Here is a 1,029-nt window from a genome sequence, read left to right on the forward strand (position 1 = left end):
GTTACATGAGGTCAACTTATAGAGCTTATCTATTTAACAACTGGGTGTTATATAAGGTCAACTTAGAGAGCTTATATATATCTCAGGGAATGTTAATCACCGAAATTAAAATCTTAAATTAGAATCTGAAACACTGTTTCTGTCGTCTTGAAATACAGTTGAAAAAAGTAATTAAACCATTTTTAACAATTTGAAGCCATGGAAAAACGTCTAGTTATTCAAGTGATTCATAAAATGTATATAAGTGGCAAGAAAGGTTAATACTGAAAGACAACCACAGTCAATTTCTGTGTGTTTGTGTGTGTACCTGTAACTCTGTCAATAAGCCAGAAAACAGTTTCTAAAGCAAGTACTTTCTTTCTAATACTGTATTTTATTGCACTAGTCATCTTTTTATTAACCCTTTTTCCTCATTCACTATTTCCCAGAACTGCTTAAGCCGGTGAAGCCAGTCCTTCCAGTATCTCAAACACTTGTCAGGAGTAATATGATGGATGTGGCAAGGTTCTCCACTCTCATAGGCTATCACCACAACTGCACTATCCACCTGTAAACACAAGTTTAATATTAATAATGTGTACAAGGGTGTCTCTATTCAACTGTCCATCTCAGAAGTTGATACTAGCTATACAGGAAAGAAATCAAGAAATACATTACCAGTAGCAATAATCGTTAGCCTGTTTCTAAAACATTAATTTATGATAGTACATTGTTTCTAACATATTCATCTAAGATTGTACATTGTTTCCAATATATTCATCTAAGATTGTACATTGTATCTAATATATTCATCTAAGATTGTACATTGTTTCTAATATATATCTAAGATTGTACATTGTTTCTAACATATTCATCTAAGATTGTACATTGTTTCTACTATATTCATCTAAGATTGTACATTGTTTCTAACATATTCATCTAAGATTGTACATTGTTTCTAATATATTCATCTAAGATTGTACATTGTTTCTAACATATTCATCTAAGATTGTACATTGTTTCTACTATATTCATCTAAGGTTGTTCATT

The 1,029-nt window shown here is 30.8% G+C and overlaps 1 protein-coding gene across 1 annotated transcript in view; it reads right to left on the minus strand.

The window, feature by feature from the left end:
• Positions 1–353: 353 nt before the first annotated feature.
• The window catches only part of LOC106472375 (mitochondrial genome maintenance exonuclease 1-like), a gene marked incomplete at its 5' end in the record, with an annotated part of 5,418 nt that continues 4,742 nt past the window's right edge, over positions 354–1,029 (minus strand). The window contains one exon of the mRNA XM_013933015.2: positions 354–547. Coding sequence (XP_013788469.2) covers positions 386–547 — 162 coding nt within the window. The remainder of the gene's footprint in view (positions 548–1,029) is intronic.

Source organism: Limulus polyphemus, unplaced genomic scaffold (assembly GCF_000517525.1).
Source record: "Limulus polyphemus unplaced genomic scaffold, Limulus_polyphemus-2.1.2 Scaffold5281, whole genome shotgun sequence".
Taxonomy (NCBI): domain Eukaryota; kingdom Metazoa; phylum Arthropoda; class Merostomata; order Xiphosura; family Limulidae; genus Limulus; species Limulus polyphemus.